We start from the raw sequence: 14728 nt of genomic DNA, 5'->3' as shown, positions 1-14728 counted from the left end.
TGTAAGACGTCGATCATGATTGGGGCATACACATGTGGGGTTCATCCTCTGGGGAAAATGAATGTCTCCTCTAGGTTCAAAGTCACAGTTATTAATCTTTAAAGCAATGGAACAGCCACTGTCTATTGAGACAAAATTAAATGGGGACCACTGAGGCTCAGGCAGAGTGGGTCACTACCAATGAGACGGTCTGTGCATCAATCCCTCGGCTCTTACAGTCCATGTGTCGAAGTATCCTTGGGCAAAATGCATCCATAGGAGAGTAAGTGTGCATGTGTGAATGTCATATAAAAGTGCTTAGTCATGGGTAAAAGCACTGTATGCCTGTGTGTGACTGAGTGAACGAGACTTGCTCAAATTGAGTAGAAAGGCATACTACAAGTACCAGCCCATTTAAGTCAAATCACTCTGAAACCATCATGACCTCTGACCTGGTAAATGAGAGACTCGTTTTTGGTCTTCTTGTTGATGTCAGCTCCCAGCTCAATCAGACACTCAGTCATTGTTGTATCTCCATCCATGCAGGCCTTTTCCAGCATGCTGTAGTGCAGCTCTGAGTCGCACCACATTTTAGACAGAGCCAGGCACACCGACTTCGGCAGCTGATCGCAGACAGACAGAGAGACTAGGAGTCAGAAAGGGCAGCAAGTCTCCTTTCTAGGAAAGCATGTCACAGGAAATATTAAACCAGCAGACAATGGCTTAAACGATTAAGGTAATGTGTGGTCATTTGTGTTCACAGAGTAGCCTGTGTTTCAACACAACTGCTTCCTGATATTGGGATAGAGACTATTACCCTTGATCTTGCAACACAGGAAATAATAATCATGAGTAAGGAAGTAATTTTTTTCAAATTACTGGTCAAGTTTAAGTGTCTAAATAAATAAGATCAGATATTTGGAATCAATATCTGTATCTGATGATGCCTAGTAGAAAATATTTAAGATCAAACTGATCACAAGGATGTGAACGTGTGTGTTAAATTTTAAAGAAATCCATTCAGTTGTTGTTGCTGCGGTGGTCTAACTTACTGGGCTGATGCTCTGGTCAGTCTCTTCTCTAAGGCACTGGAAGATGTGCCTGTCAAAGTCTTCTTTCTGCAGTTCAGCAGCTGCTCCTGAACAGGCATCCAGCATCCTCAATGCCACCTGTAAACACTGCAAACCAGACAGGAGGAGAAAGTTTACGAGGGCAACACTGTCAGCACTGCCTTTAACAAGACACACAGGGTAGAAATTAGCCTCAAAGGGCACAGCATCCTGCCTTTGAAGGCTTGATTTAAGATCAGATCTACAATTCTGTGACTGTATCACTGTATCCAGACAGCTGGCAACCAATTACATCATAGCATGTGTAATGGCTATTAGTTGAGCTGTCATCCAAATGTGAAAAGTAGGGATTTAAATATACATAAAAATTGGTTATTAGCGTTTTAAAAAAATTGGTTATGTCTTTAATCATGAAGGATAGGATGAGATAACATTATGAAAAGAAGAACTCCGTAATTTACATTCTGTTCAAATGGGAGCTCTAAGATTTTTTTCTTCAACCCAATAATGTGATTTTTATTACGTCATGGCGTTATATCAGAGTAGTAACACTTGGGTCACCTTTAGCAGCATCTCAGAGTCTTCTCTGTACTGAATGAGAGCGGTAACCACAACAGAGGCCAGTACAGGTACGATCATCCTCGAGAGCTTCTTCTTGGACACAACGTAGGTGAGCAGGGTCAGCCCCCAGTAGTGTATCTCTGGAGAGGGCAGGAAATTTAGTGCGAGTGTAGTTATTTGCCTTTAATAAAGTTCTGTTGAGAAAAAGCTTTGTGTTTTTTGTTTTCTTCAGGCAGCTAAAGGCAGCAAACACAGATTTAATGAAGTGAACAAAGGGATTAGTTCAGCTATTCCTAAGTGAAAAACTAGTCCCTGGATCTCCCAGCAAATCATGTTAAGAGAAAGTTTGGCATTTTTTACAATGACAAATGTGTACCTCGTTCCTGTGGGAACATTTGTAGTGTATGCAGCGCTGTGTCTATCGCCCCCTGCTGGCACAGAAGATCCACCGCACCAGAGCAGTCAGCCAGAGCAGACAGCACCTTCAAACCACATGTTTGAATGGCTGAGCTGCTGATGAACTGTACGCATGTGCATGCATACACGCACATGCATAGAAAGGGAAGAGAGACCAAAATGAATTACAGATAATGCTGCATTAAGTGTTTCTCAAGTGTTGCACACATCTGCATCAGCAGAACGTTAGTAACAAATATAAATGTGGTTATGTACTACTGGCATGGATGAAACATTAATTAGAATAAAAGTTAATGGATATATATCATTTTAGCACACTGTGTAATATATAATGACATAAAACAACTCATTAATTTGAGCTTTACTCTTATTCTCTTTTGTCCTTTAGAGTACACTGAAATGCTCAATAGCAGACAGGTTCATGATCTGGGACTCAGTCTACTAAGACTAAGAGAAGTTTCTTGGGTTGTAAAACTAATAAAAATCACATTATCCTTAACATATTTGTCTCAAACGTGAAAGAGCCCCAGTTTGTGAAGAGGAATAGACACAAATCCAGCCTAAGCCATAATCTAGTGTACTCTCTGCGCATCCAGACAAATAGGAGGCTTGTGTCAGGAAGCACATCCAGCATAAAAACCGTCACAAATCCAATATACGGATAAAGCCACTGTGGTGACCCCTTGGAAATAAAACAACAGCCAAAAGTGCCCTGTTTGAATGCTCATTTTGAATGATTATGCCTTCTTTAGCACTCTGGGTTTCAAATGCACAAATTATTAAGTTAAATAAACTGCTATTCAGACATTACTCTGCCACAGATGTCACGGCCTTTGGCAACAGAGTTTTTGCTGTTTGTGTTCTTTTAAAACATAATGAAGCACAAAAAAACGTATTCAGTTATTAGTCATTGTGTGAAGTCATGACTTGTTTATCATAAAACACTAAATGTGAGACAAATGACTGTTTAGACTTGACAGACGTTCACTTCCTCGATGACATGCGGTGTCTTTTTTCTGGTTTTTACTCTTTTCCGAGGCTGATTCAGTCAGTGTTTATCATCCACACTCAAGCATAAAGACGGACATTTTCAACGTCCATACCAATATGAAAACTGAGAACAGTGTGTGAATGTGAGAGTGAATGAATAGTGGCATTGTAAAGCGCTTTGGGTGCCTTAAAAAGCGCTATATAAATCCAATCCATTATTATTATTAAATCTTTTCAGAAATGCAATCACAATCCTTCTGATCTTCTAGTTGCAGAACAGGCTACGATGCAGTTTACAAAACGAATGGGTGAACTGTCGTTTCATTCAGGCGCTCTGCAGGCTGAATATTCATAAAGTCCTTTTGTCTTTATTGAAAAAAAATCTCTTAAAAATAAAACCCTATTAGAATCTCCTATTGGACATTTCAAAACAAAACCAAAATGCTCAAAATGTTGAAAAAGTGTGTGTTGCCCATACCCTGTTGAGAGCTTCCAGGTAGAGGATGTGAGCTCCTTCCACCACACACTGGTTTTTCAGGACCTTCAGAGACACGTCGGCCATGTCGGGATCTGCGACCGAGTTGCCGTGCTCCCTTAAACTCCTGTCTGAGAAGGAAACGAGTGAGGACAAGGACATGAGTAAACACGGACCCTCAGACACAACCGAAAGAGAGTTTGTTTGTTTTTTAAATATCACAGGGCATAAGGATTACAAAGAATCTATTGTTTTTTCTTGTATTCATACAAACTGAGCCAGGCTACTTGCCAAAAAGGACTTACAATAGATACACACTTGTTTGCCAAGCAATCAAGTACAATGAACCATGCACGTTCGTCATATAAAGGTCTTACTGCCTTTGCATAACTGCAATGTGAAACCAAAATGAACTGGATCAGATATACACAACAGAACAAAAACAGGAACCGTGGTTTAGACTCTCAGATGTGAAAAGTCTCTTAAATTAAAGAGCACATGTAGAAAAATTCCATAACAAAAATAGATGATATGCTCTGAGGGCTGCAAAATTATTCGCGAATAGATGCGATTTCCTCATTATGAGCAGCTCATTTCACATTACACTGTGACTAAGTACTAGTCAAAATAATACTCATAAATGATATTCTCCATCTTCCTCTGGGACGAAGCTTAGTGTGGTAAAGAAGCTGCCCTGTTGGAGAAGATGGAAAAAACAAACTTTACTTGTGCGCCATTAACTTTTGTTTGGCAGGTCACCTCTGCGCACAAACGCCACACAAAGAACACGTAGCTGCTGGGAACTGAAGTGAGAAAAGAAAACAAGAGCGTACCCGGGCAAAGGAAGACCAAGCTGGCTTGCAGAGCCTCCAGCTGAACCTCGGGATTAAAGTTATGAAACTTCATGGTGCTGAGGATCTGGTTCATGGCCATGGTCAACTCATCCAGACTGGCAGCCCTACAAATACAGGGAGACTAGTTTCAAAGCTTGTGAGAAACACTAAATGCTCTCCTCAGTGTGTCTGAATTTCTTTCTCGTAGAATGTGAACCGTCTTCGTTCGCACCTTCCCTGGAACAGCAGGTTTAACAGTTTGCAGGCACTGATGCAAACCTCGGCTGAGTCTGAATGTCTCTTCATCATCTCCACCAAATTCACATGAAGGCCACTTGACAGCAGCAAAGAACGCATCTTACCTGCAAACAAAGCAAACGGTTACCGTGGCAACCGCCAAAACAGCACTGTTTTTATATTATATAGAGATATATACATAGCATCTGTAGCATAAGCTTTTATTACAGGCCGCAGACAGCAGTTTCAGCACAGACACAAACAAACAGATGTAGATCATAACTGCATCTCTGCACACCGTGTGGAAACGTGAGACTCACTGTTGTTTGCGATGAGTGTGGCGATGGCGCTGGTAGCAGCGTTAAACACATTAGGAGAGGCAAAGTGAAGCAGCATGGCCGCCATCAGCTGTCTATAAACAGGAGTCCTGTGGAGCAAATACCCAAACGCCATCATTACATTCAGTTCTCGCACAGATTCAACGGCTATGAACGCACGTGTGAAATGTCACTGCGTCACCTTTCATCCTGCTCTTCTTCTAGATGGTTCAGTGCAGCTCCGTGCAGTAACAGACTGTGAATGGCCCAGCACGCAGCTTCCTGAGACGGTACAAGTGATTTTTAAATAAGTTCAAGTCTTCAGGACTATGGTGTAAAACTCAAGAGCCTAACGTTAGACAGACCTGAACATCTGGCTCATCTGCGTGGAGCTCCAGTGCAGTAAAGCATTCCTTCATCCAGCTCAGCTCCATGTCCTCCACCTGCCCGTTACCCCTGTTCTCCTCCTCCTCTCCTTCCTCCAGACCCTGCTCGGCCACCGCTTTGTTCTGCACGATAGTTGCAGCTAACAAAAAGGACAAAGTCTGAGTCAATCACTGTGTCATCTTTGCAGAATGGAGAAAGGTCAAGAGACAGTTGCATTTTAGTATCATCTGGTTTTTACCACAAAGCTTGGCAACTGCTTTAGGTTATTCGTCTGCGTCTACATCTGCTTAAAAACAGATGCAGGGCTTGAAGACTTTAGTGAAATAACTAAGCAAACATCGCGGTTATATGGAAAATGTGCTGCTTCTGAACTCCAATATTTCAAAAAATGTGCAACATCACTATATATTGATGTTGAGTTTAAGACCATCACACGTCCATTAAATATAGTTTGTGAATGTGGGTCCTCACTGAGGTTAGCCAGGCAGGACAGAGCAGCGGCTTGCAGCTTGGGGTTGTTAGGGAAAGTGTGGCAGGCTCTGACTGCGACTCTGTGGACACCATTCCTCACCAGGATGTCGTTGTAACTCTCTGCAAGACACCATAAACCGAGCACCCAGAATTAATACTCTGATTACTTTGATTATTCTCCTCAATCTTCATCTGTCATCTGAAAAAACACGTTAGTTTATCCGAACGAATGAAATCCAAACACTGCTGTGTTGACAGTGAGGATTCAACAAACAGTGTTATCATTACTAGTGAGTTATTCATGAGTTATTTATTAACTGTACATCTGAGAGTTGGACCCATTTAACACTGTTTTTTTTTTTTTTTAGTTTGTATAGTTAACAACAATGATACTTAATAATGTTCACTGTTGGCTCAGAAATTGGTTTGTAAGCCATCTGTGAATGTTATGCGGATAGGTAATGTTTCTACCGTCGGCAGGTGGGATGAAACACAATGAAACACAATGAAATGAAACACAAAAGTGCACAAAACAAATCTGCATCCACAAAAACAATGTAATTACTAAATTACATTAGAGGAAGAAGAAGGCCATAAAAATATGATTAAAATATGATTCTTCTCCTTTTCCACTCGCTCTGACCTGAAGTAAACCTTTTGAACAGGGAGCAGGCCTTCTCCTGCAGCTCCTCCACCTCAGGGAAAGCATCCATGGCAGCGATGATGGTGCTGTAGCACCGAGTGCCCCCTGACATCAACACCTCCACGTTACTGCCTGCAAAAGACAAGTACACAACTCCAGTCTTTGAGTACTGCTGAATTACAAATAGCACAAAACTGTAATGAGTAGTATAAGACACTTACATACTAGCTATAAATAAGATTTACATACTCGACCGACAACAAAATTATTAAAAAATTTTTTTTTACATATTCCATACAGAAATCATTCAGATCTGAATCAGCTCAAAATTAGATTATGCATAAAAGTAACGCATCATCTTCTGTACAGTCCTGCGTATTTCAGAGAACATCTCTGAAGTGAGATCGGTTCATTTCTCTCTCAAAAATATTAACTCCAGCTTCTCAGTGCAAGCCAAGAATAACTGAAATGGCTGAGATGGGAGCATAGCTGATCCACTTCCACTTCCACTTCACTCTAAGAGTAGTAGATGGAGTAGCTTAAAGTACATCTACTTATAAGTCATATTTATAAAAGGTACTGAATGAGTTACGGCCCTTCCAGGCTCATTTGTGACGTTGCCTAATCTCCCCTGCCTTACAGCAGGTACGACAATTTGCAGCTGACTCCACTTAATCAGGTTAGGGATTATTTAAGTTTAATCATTAATATATATTTTGTTCCTATTTTCAGCTCTCTGTCCTTTTTTTTGACTCACTCGGACTGTTACTGGTACTTTCCACCATTCTCCTGGACTTCCTGGCAGCATAACAAAAGTCTCTTTTAAACAGTGTTATCTTTGCAGAACTTGCTCTCCAGGCAGCAATGAGTGCCTGCTTTAAAAGAGTGCAACCTCTGGGTTTATTGCAATGACCAAAATAAAAAGGAATCCCAATTAGAAGCTACTGTTAATGTTAAGTGCTTTTTAAGTTGAAGATAAAGTAAAATATCTCATCAATATCAGAGAAAATACCAAAATAGTGATCAACTTTAAAATCCTTTGGTAAATTGTCATTGATGATCATTTTCATTTTAAATTAAATATATCGACTTCCCGTATAAGACACAATACATGATCATTAATTCTTGGTGTTACAGATTAAACAGATGAGGGGCCGTAATAAAGTTCGACAGCAAATGCCCTCGATCTGTTCTGGCCTCCTAACTCACGCCATTTTAAATTATGGATAACTCTTTGGAAGATGCCAAAAGAAATAATACTACTACTACTACTACTACTACTAATAATAATAATAATAATAATAATAATAATAATAATAATAATGCAATCCTTGTAATCCTAAAAATAGGATTCGGACTTCCCACATCCTGATAATTAAAATAAATTTCATGGAACTGTAGGAAGTCTCCAATTCAATTATCTGCTGCATTCGTAACATGTTTGACTGGGAAATATACTTCAGAGAATCTTCACTGAATGAGCTGCTATGTTTTCTCACAATGACGATTTGACGTTTTTCTTTCCAAACATGCTCGGCTATCCTGTCCCACAAGTTCTCAGAAGGACACTTATTTGACTCTTATTTAATGGCATTAGAGGGATAATGGAAATTAAATCAAGAGTCCCTAAAAAGCATTGCAGTGACATCATGGTCTGGTGGTCCGTCTACAAATGGACCATGCGAGGTTTTATGAGCTTGTTTCATAACCTGTGTTTGTTACCACTGTGACTTCAGCAAAGCAAAACGAAGATGACATTAGCCGAGGGAAACCCCACAGCCACACACAAAGGACAACTACACCAAACCTCTCTATTCAAACTAAGACTCAGCTACACAGATCAGGTATAACATTTTATAAGAACCAACACGCAGCACTTTTTTTGGATTGTGCAGTAAGAATAACACGGGGTTTTTTTTTCTTTACTCTATGGCCATCATAAAGATCACTGTGATGTCATCAGGACTTACCAGGGTGAGTCAGAGGAAGCAGCACTTTTAAAGCCTGCAGCTGCATCTCCCAGTAGTCCGGAAACCTCTGGAGAGCAGCCAGAACCACAGCGTGATCCTGGTTCTCCACAAACTCCACAAGGTGCTCATCGCTGACTGCAAACACAGACGCAGTAAAGATATACGGCTGCTGTTCACCAATACACAGAAGAAAATGTTAATGTGAAGCTAACAAAAAGCTCAATTAGACATGCTGGTATCGATGACTATATGCCAAAAGTTGTGTTCCAAATGTACACAAGCTAATCTTCAGTAACATTTGACATTAAAATAGAAGTACATAGATGTATCTGTATGTTCTTTTTCTTTTTTTGTTAACTTTATTCAAGGTTTTATTCTTCTGTGCACCATGTTTCTCTTTTGTCATGTCTCCATTAATATGTATAAACAAGCTAACATGTCAACATCCTCACATTAGCACATTAGTAATTGAATACGGTGACATTATGTGATTGAAACTGCAGGATGTGTGCTCTTCTGCATTGATTATTAGATTATTAAGTAGCTGAACAGGTGTACCTTAAGAAGTGTAGACTGATTAAAAGTAAACAAATTCTGGTAAGAATTCAGAAAAAGTCATTACAGACTGGAAACACTGCAAGAAATACATACAAATGCAAAATCACAGTGAGATTTATGAAATGTGTGTCCCAAAAAGCAGTGACGATGATGATGATGTAAGAGAGAAGCCTGCATCACTAAGGCAAATAAGAACGAGAAAGTCCAACTGAAGAAACGTAAGCAGGAAGACAGGAAAGGCACAACTTTACAGAGTGTTTCCTCGAGAATTTAACGGGTTAAACTAGCAAGTGTTAAATACCATTCCCCCCAGGACTCTCGCTGCGGCTCTTTATTTCATTTTTCTTTAGGCATTCACATTCTGACTTGGAACCACCCTCAGGTCACAAAGACAATGACTGCACGCTGTATTTAACAAGCATTACACTCGCATGACGTAGAGCATAGTTGTTAAATTAGTTTAATCTCTTTTCTAAAATAAAAGTCAGGCAGTGTCACTGATCAGTGTAAGACACATACCAAGCTAGAAAGACAAAGACAGTGTAGACTACACATTTAAGTTCATAATAAACCCCCATACTACGAGGTTGGAGTGTGTATCTACCCACCTTCCTCCAGAAGCAGCTGCAGAGCTGTGCAGCCTTGGAGTTGCACTTCTTCGCTTGTAGGAAACGCCTTCATGGCGTACACCACAAGGCCAAACACGTCCTCCTCCTCATCCAGTAGCAGCAGAGGAATCTTGGCTATGTATGAGAGATAAAATGTCAAGTACAATGAATATCTGTTTGCAGCCATTCACCAAACTGAGATAATTTTCTGCTTCGATTATCTTATCCGAGCCTCTCGTTAAACTTCCCGTCTTGTTTTATACCCAACCAGCTCAAACAAAAAGCAAAAACCCTAAACCTGCAGATTAAAAACATTTCAGAATTTTTACTCTATTGACCGCTCCTCTTATTACAATGTATGGGTTAGCTATGTTATCAGAAAATGTTTTTTTTTTTTTCATGAATGCATGTTGGATAAGTGGTGAAATTCTTCTGACAAGCACAGATATTATTATTAGATTATACAAACATTTTTAGAAGCAGGAAATATTTGTTCCATTGTTGCTGGGTTCTTGTACTTAGCAGCGGAGTTGCCAACATTATAAGTTCACAGAAAATCCAGCTAGTATGCAAATGCTTGAATTAGCTGAAACTCTGCCTTTCTAAGAAGCCTCAAATCACTCAGCTACACATCAGAGTAGAAAGGAGTGTGACTGTGCAGGCAAACAAATCACTGAAAGAAAAACAGGGTGGTTAACTTGCTCACATTTAAAGAGTCTTAAATGACAAATAAGGCTTTTGCAGTGCCATCTGTAGCAGGAAGGATCTTCGGTGTATTCATACCTGATCTGAGCAGCAGGGCCAAGGCTCTGAGTGCAACCATGGTCACTCGACAATCTGCGCTGTGCTGAGATAGCACCTTAAGGATCTGCCTGAAAAACATACAACAAGCAAAAACTTCACCAAAGCTGTCGCCAAATAGATTTGGACATTTTTTTCATCTCCATTGAAAGACCAAACCTTTGCAAAAATTAACTGAATTAAAACTTATTTTATGATATATATTGTTTTAACTACTTCACCCTAAATACTAACTTGATAATTTGATTATTAAATGAAAAATGGCTGTCTGTTGTGTTATTCTAAAATTGTGTAAGCATTGCCGCTAACACAAATGCCTGACATGGAGAATTAATTAATTAATAGAAATTGGCACATGTAAATAGGGTCATAGCAGCTAAAGCTGGTGTCAAATAATCTGAATCAAATTCTATAAACTTAATTCTATAAACCTAAAAGGAAATCTGCCTCAGATTCAAAGAAATTCAATTCAGTATGGTCCACATTCATTTTTCTAAAGTCAGAATTGAGAATTTTACTAATGTGGAGTAAAAATTCAAGGTGTTAGTCTCCTTTTTGCCTCGAGATTTACCATGACTCGAATCTCCTATTCGACCACATCCCAGAGGAGCCCTACCAGACTGAGAACTGGTGACTGTGGAGGTCATTTAAAGGTCAGCATAGGCATTGTCGTGTTCAAGAAACCAGATTGGGATGATGATCTTATACATGGTGCACAGTTGTGTTAAAGATGATGGATACACTGGTCATAAAGGGATGAACATGATCAGCAACCATACTCTGTTACGCTGTGGCTTTTTAATGACGTTTAATTGGTTCTGTTGGTACCATTTTGTCACTACCAGGCTGAACACTTGCTACAAGGCAGGATGGATCCATGCATTCATGCAGTTTATCCCAAACTCTGTCCCTCACATTTGAACATCACAACAGAAATCAAGCCACATGAGAGCAGGTAACGTTTTTCCAGTTTTTCTGTCGTCCAATTTTGACGAGACTGTTTGAACCGTAGCATTAGTTTCCTGTTCTTGGTTGACAGGAGTGACACCCAGTGTGGTCTGCTGCCCCTGTAGCTGTTTCAATGATCAACATGTTGTGCATCTCTGCTGTGCATCTCAGAGGAACATTCAGAGATGTTCTACTGCAAAACTTGATAGTGACAAGTGGTTATTGGAGTTACTGTTGCCTTACTATAAAGTCTGACTATTGTCCTCTGACCTCTGGTATCAACAAGGGGTTTTTGCCCACAGAACTGCCGTTCACTGGACATTTTCTCTTTGAACCACTCTCTGTAAACCCTAGAGATTGCTCTGAGGGAAAACCCCAGCAGCATATGAATTACTCAGCCCAGCCCATCTGGAACTAACTGCAACGACATGCAACATTCAAAGTCACTCCAATCACCTTTCCTCCCAAAATTAATGCTTGGTTTGAACTTGAGCAGATTGTCTTGACCACGCCTATATATTTCATGTACCTTCGTGTGGCATGAACCATCATGATAGTCATTCATTTAAATGAGTGGTGCTGCATAAAGCCCACAGCTGCCAGAGAGTCTTCACTTACTGGTGCACTCCCTCTACCTCCCACTCTTGGGCTTCATCCAAAGGTCTGGTTAGCTGGTCCAGTGTAGTGGGGCATATTTCAATCAGCTGACACAGCAATGACCAGCCAACCTGTGAAAAGGAAGAACAAACAATTTATTAAAATGACGGGAATGAGTCATTACAATAAACCAGTGAAAAGTAATGATTCTGATCTCAAGCATACACATTACAGTACTGAGAAAATATGAATCTTACAATCTCACTTTCAGTTTGCTTCAATATGTAGTCTTACCTCTGATAATTAGCATTACACAGCAGTCACAAGACATGCTAGATTTTGTGTAGGCGCGTCAGTCCACAGATGATTTGTCGACAACAAAGAGCGAGTGATGCTGCTGAACACACCTCACCTTACCTCACCCAGATAGCACCACCTGCCATTATAATGGCTAATTTTCATTGTGTCATTCATTACCTGCTGGACTCCTCTGCTGCTGATGTGGGTAGACAGAACCAGCACGAGGGGCACGTGGACATCTTTGTCTTCAAACAGTTCAGCTGCTGCAGCATGGAACAAGAGATAAGAAGACACGATGAGTCCCATTAGTTTTGAATAGAGTGACTGGGTCCTTTACCCTCATTCCTATTTTTAAATGTGCATAACAAGGCAGCATTACAGCAGGACTTTATTGTGCAGGTACAAGTCTGTGCTTAAAATCTACTAATCTAAGTAAATCTCATTTTAAATTTGATTTCAGGTAACTTGAATGTGTTTTCACGCCTAGTCTTAAGTAAACTATAATGGCCTTAGTATGACCCCAAAGACATTATGTTTTGTATTTAAGATAAGATATGCTTTATTTATCGCCAAAACTGGGAAATTACTCTGTAAAAACAGCTAAATCATTAACCTGGTGTATAACAAACCTTAAAGTAGAACATATGAACAAAGAAATACAGCATCAATAGACTAGAAGATGGAAGGATGGAAGGGAAAAATGCACAAAAGGAGCAGAGTTTGTTTTTTTTAAAGAGCTCAGTGAATTACATTGTGGTCTGAAATAAATAAAACCATAAAAACGATCATGCAAAATTATTGAATGCTATATCACATTTCACACTGGGCAAATACTACTTGACTGAATTTTTTTTTAATCGGACCTAATTCTCATAAGGCAATGCAAAAATGCCAAAAGGAAATGATGGCTGTTTATGAGCAGCGTGATGATGCACACGCTGAAACAATGTGCTTCCTACCATAGTCGGTGTGCGCCAGGAAAAGCAGATCCTGGATGATTTGAATCAGCGTGCACAGTTGCCTGTCTTCCTGGGGAGTTTTCAGCCTCACCAAAAGTTTTTTCAGCCTTTCTTCCAGCTCCTCTTTGTTAACCATGGTCTTTAAAGTGCCGTGTTCCAGCTGACGACGACTTGACGTGCATTGAAATCAATCACTGCGCTCTCTCAGAACCGACAACGGCCTTCGAGCGGCCACACTGAGCGCAGCATTAGCGTATAAATAACTCACTGAAAATCCACTGTAGTTACTCATGTCTTTACAAAACATTACTGAATTGCTGTGTTGCATAATAATACAGTAGCTACAGAAAGCTATAAGTGGCTGTTGCTACAAGGGAAGCGGTCAGTGTCGCGGAGTTTCGGTTCCGACATCACAGTCCTCGGCTAACTTTCCTGTGGCAGAGAATAAGTTCCTCTTAGCGGAGTCGGTGACTTTATGTTGCTTGGATGTGAAAACGAAGCGAGTCCTCTCTGAAAGGCGTGTTCCTGCTTTCCTACGATCGCATCATATGACTGCAGGCAGTAAAATCTCCCCGCTTACAGAAGAGGAAGCTGAAAATAGAGTCAGAGAGAATCCGACTTTCTCTCTGACAGGGGAAGCAAGTCAGACAGAGAGCCAAGTCAACCGGCACTTACGTTACCCCCCAACGGGGTTTTTTTTTTTACTTCAAGCTACACTTCTACAGGCTAACGAGTGGCTTGAGTTAGTCCTCCCACTCTGCGTCTAATGCCAGTTGCTGATTTACAGATTTACAACAATGCAGCTTGACCTGGCACTGACATTTGCTGTGTATGATGGAGGAAAATTCCCACACTAAAGCAAACTCTAAAATAGTTTTTAAATTATTTCAGTTAATCTCTAAATTAGGTGTCCTCCCAAAGTAATCACCCCTGTATACTAGAAGTGGCGGATCGATACCAAAGCTTGTATTGGTATTGAATTGATGATAGGTAATATGATCGATATTTTGTTTTTCTAATGCTGTGTTCCTGAATAAGTCGGAAGTTCCGAGTTCCCGGTCAGAAATATTTTGTGGAATGCCCCCTCAACTCAAAAATCCCACCACAGCAGCAGCCTCACATAGAATTAACAATACTAGATGGCATCACTGAACGTAAACAACAGTAAAACTGTATACTTCCTATCTGTACTGCCACTGTTGTCTAGTTGTGACACAATAAAGTCAGAGTAGAGAAATTCCTACAGGCATTGCTGTTTGCAGTGTTTTCATTTACAGCTATAAATATCTCGACACCAGGTGCACCTAAGTCATGTGACTCCACACAGCAACAAACCACAGGGAGGAGGTGAGGGTGGAGCAAAGGGTGGCTGCCCGAAAGGACCGGTGTTTGCACAGACGTGGCTGCTTTTTCATGAAACAGGAGCAATATCAATGCTGGGATCAGTACTTTCAATATTTTCATCAATGCACGCATCCCCACTTGTTAGAGTTACACTGTATTGCTGGTTTTTTTGCAATATGATTTGGCTTCCAAAGTAAAAGCTTTCTCAGTGTTGCTTTGTACCTAATGTGGGAAATTGGAAACAGTTTGGTCAGAATATTTTA

The 14728-nt window shown here is 40.4% G+C and overlaps 1 protein-coding gene across 1 annotated transcript in view; it reads right to left on the bottom strand.

Annotated features, from left to right (window-relative positions):
* lrrk2 (leucine-rich repeat kinase 2) overlaps positions 1-13799 on the bottom strand; it is a 30737-nt gene extending 16938 nt beyond the window's left edge. The window contains exons 1-18 of the mRNA XM_084934212.1: positions 13122-13799; positions 12340-12425; positions 11884-11993; positions 10300-10388; positions 9517-9651; positions 8351-8485; positions 6381-6512; positions 5738-5857; positions 5245-5405; positions 5082-5161; positions 4883-4989; positions 4558-4687; positions 4326-4450; positions 3496-3623; positions 1987-2131; positions 1611-1750; positions 1032-1157; positions 432-602 (exon numbers count right to left, since the gene is read on the bottom strand). Of these exons, the coding sequence (XP_084790338.1) occupies positions 432-602; positions 1032-1157; positions 1611-1750; positions 1987-2131; positions 3496-3623; positions 4326-4450; positions 4558-4687; positions 4883-4989; positions 5082-5161; positions 5245-5405; positions 5738-5857; positions 6381-6512; positions 8351-8485; positions 9517-9651; positions 10300-10388; positions 11884-11993; positions 12340-12425; positions 13122-13257 (2256 nt within the window). The 5' untranslated portion in view covers positions 13258-13799. The remainder of the gene's footprint in view (positions 1-431; positions 603-1031; positions 1158-1610; positions 1751-1986; positions 2132-3495; positions 3624-4325; positions 4451-4557; positions 4688-4882; positions 4990-5081; positions 5162-5244; positions 5406-5737; positions 5858-6380; positions 6513-8350; positions 8486-9516; positions 9652-10299; positions 10389-11883; positions 11994-12339; positions 12426-13121) is intronic.
* Positions 13800-14728: the final 929 nt, after the last annotated feature.

Source organism: Perissodus microlepis, chromosome 7 (genome assembly GCF_051167445.1).
Source record: "Perissodus microlepis isolate ML-2025 ecotype Zambia chromosome 7, ASM5116744v1, whole genome shotgun sequence".
NCBI lineage: Eukaryota > Metazoa > Chordata > Actinopteri > Cichliformes > Cichlidae > Perissodus > Perissodus microlepis.
This window is presented reverse-complemented; position numbering and strand designations above follow the sequence as displayed.